Source organism: Adiantum capillus-veneris, chromosome 10 (genome assembly GCF_014529385.1).
Source record: "Adiantum capillus-veneris isolate H3 chromosome 10, ASM1452938v2, whole genome shotgun sequence".
Taxonomy (NCBI): Eukaryota; Viridiplantae; Streptophyta; class Polypodiopsida; order Polypodiales; family Pteridaceae; genus Adiantum; species Adiantum capillus-veneris.
In genome coordinates, this window is record NC_140940.1 from 86,482,694 (window position 1) to 86,484,042 (window position 1,349).

Below are 1,349 nucleotides of genomic sequence, written 5' to 3' on the forward strand. Positions count from 1 at the left end.
CTTAAAAGAAAATGGTCCATATGTAACTTATGTTTCACGGAAATCAATAACCCTGACCATCGGTATGCCAATGATAACAAGATGGTAAAGGTGTATGTGGGCATGCATAAACACCCAACTATGATACGACAAGAGAAAAATGCCCTCAATGCATGTGCCTACTCGAAACTGTAAATCCAGAGAAATTTTAGCAGCAATTGGATGAGACATGGTAAAGATATACCAGCAAAAAGTGAAATTTATCTTTCTAAGATACATGAAGATGGAGCAATTGGCGAGCAGACAGCCATACCATCATGCTTGCCTATGTGTGCATCGCATCTTTCAACAGAGTAATTTCTACATGGCGCAAGTTAGTACTAATCATGATCATAATCAGCAGTTGCAGGGATTGCAGGTACAGTTCGCACCGCACTTGCAAGCGTCCACGCTCGAGGTTTGTGCACAGGGACAGGGGTCGGCGCACTGGCAGTTAGATCCACACTTGCACGCACAGCCAGCAACCGTCACTTCCCTCCTGAAGAGAGAAAATGTCAACTTAAGGTGAGAACATCTCTCTCTCTCTCTCTCTCTCTCTCTCTCTCTCTCTCTCTCTCTCTCTCTCTCTCTCAAACACACACACACACACACACACACAACAGTGAGTATCAATGGCAACAATCAAACATTATGTTTCCGAACAAGTACTTACGGGGCATCGAGGGCAGTTTCGTCAAACACCTTCTTACCACACCTGCATAAACAAGAGCACATGATGAGAAAGAGAAAGCAGGGAAAACGGCTGGATCTACTCTCCGCAGGCATGGCAGCAACGAAGCATAACCTCGTGTACACAGGTATATGCGTGCAAAACCAGGTAACTAACGTCCGTGCATGTGAGTGTAGAGGGAATGGTAAACATACTTGCATCCACTGCCACAGCTGCAGTTAGCACCGCAGCTGCATCCGCTCCCGCACGAAGACATGGCTATATAGTTTGCAGAAACAAACAGAAAATTGTAGGAATGGAGATAACTACGCAAATGTCTGTGGCTCTCTCGCTGCGCATATGTAGTTGCAAGGCGCCATCAGTTATATATAGTGCACATCTCAATTATTGAGTGGCCCAAATACTACCAGAAAATTCCGGCACCCACATATGCCCCTCCGCCCAATTCACAACGTTGAGAGAGAGAGAGAGAGAGAGAGAGAGAGAGAGAGAAAAAGAAGTTTTTAACGACGTACAAACAATTCCTAGAGAGAGAGAGAGAGAGAGAGAGAGAGAGAGTGTTTTTATCGTCTTGAACATTTTTGCACGAGGATTGGCGACGTTAGTTGATCGTAGCTATTTGCATGGCTAAGCGGTAGGG

The 1,349-nt window shown here is 45.3% G+C and overlaps 1 protein-coding gene across 1 annotated transcript; it reads right to left on the reverse strand.

Moving 5' to 3' along the window:
- Window positions 1-220: 220 nt before the first annotated feature.
- On the reverse strand, window positions 221-1,074 carry LOC147449188 (uncharacterized). Its single transcript, XM_086521730.1, has 3 exons — window positions 904-1,074; window positions 692-733; window positions 221-517 (listed from the first exon to the last, which is right to left on the reverse strand). The coding sequence occupies exons 1-3, from the start codon at window positions 963-965 to the stop codon at window positions 376-378; spliced, it is 246 nt and encodes an 81-aa protein (XP_086377856.1). The 5' UTR covers window positions 966-1,074; the 3' UTR covers window positions 221-375.
- Between the last annotated feature and the right edge of the window lie 275 nt (window positions 1,075-1,349).

Excerpts from the sequence above, each read along its gene's own strand:
- LOC147449188 (XM_086521730.1), bottom strand. The coding sequence starts at position 965 with ATGTCTTCGTGCGGGAGCGGATGCAGCTGCGGTGCTAACTGCAGCTGT. Across the intron at positions 734-903 it reads AGCTGTGGCAGTGGATGCAA|GTGTGGTAAGAAGGTGTTTG; the intron begins GTATGTTTACCA and ends TTGTTTATGCAG. Across the intron at positions 518-691 it reads GAAACTGCCCTCGATGCCCC|GAGGGAAGTGACGGTTGCTG; the intron begins GTAAGTACTTGT and ends TTCTCTCTTCAG.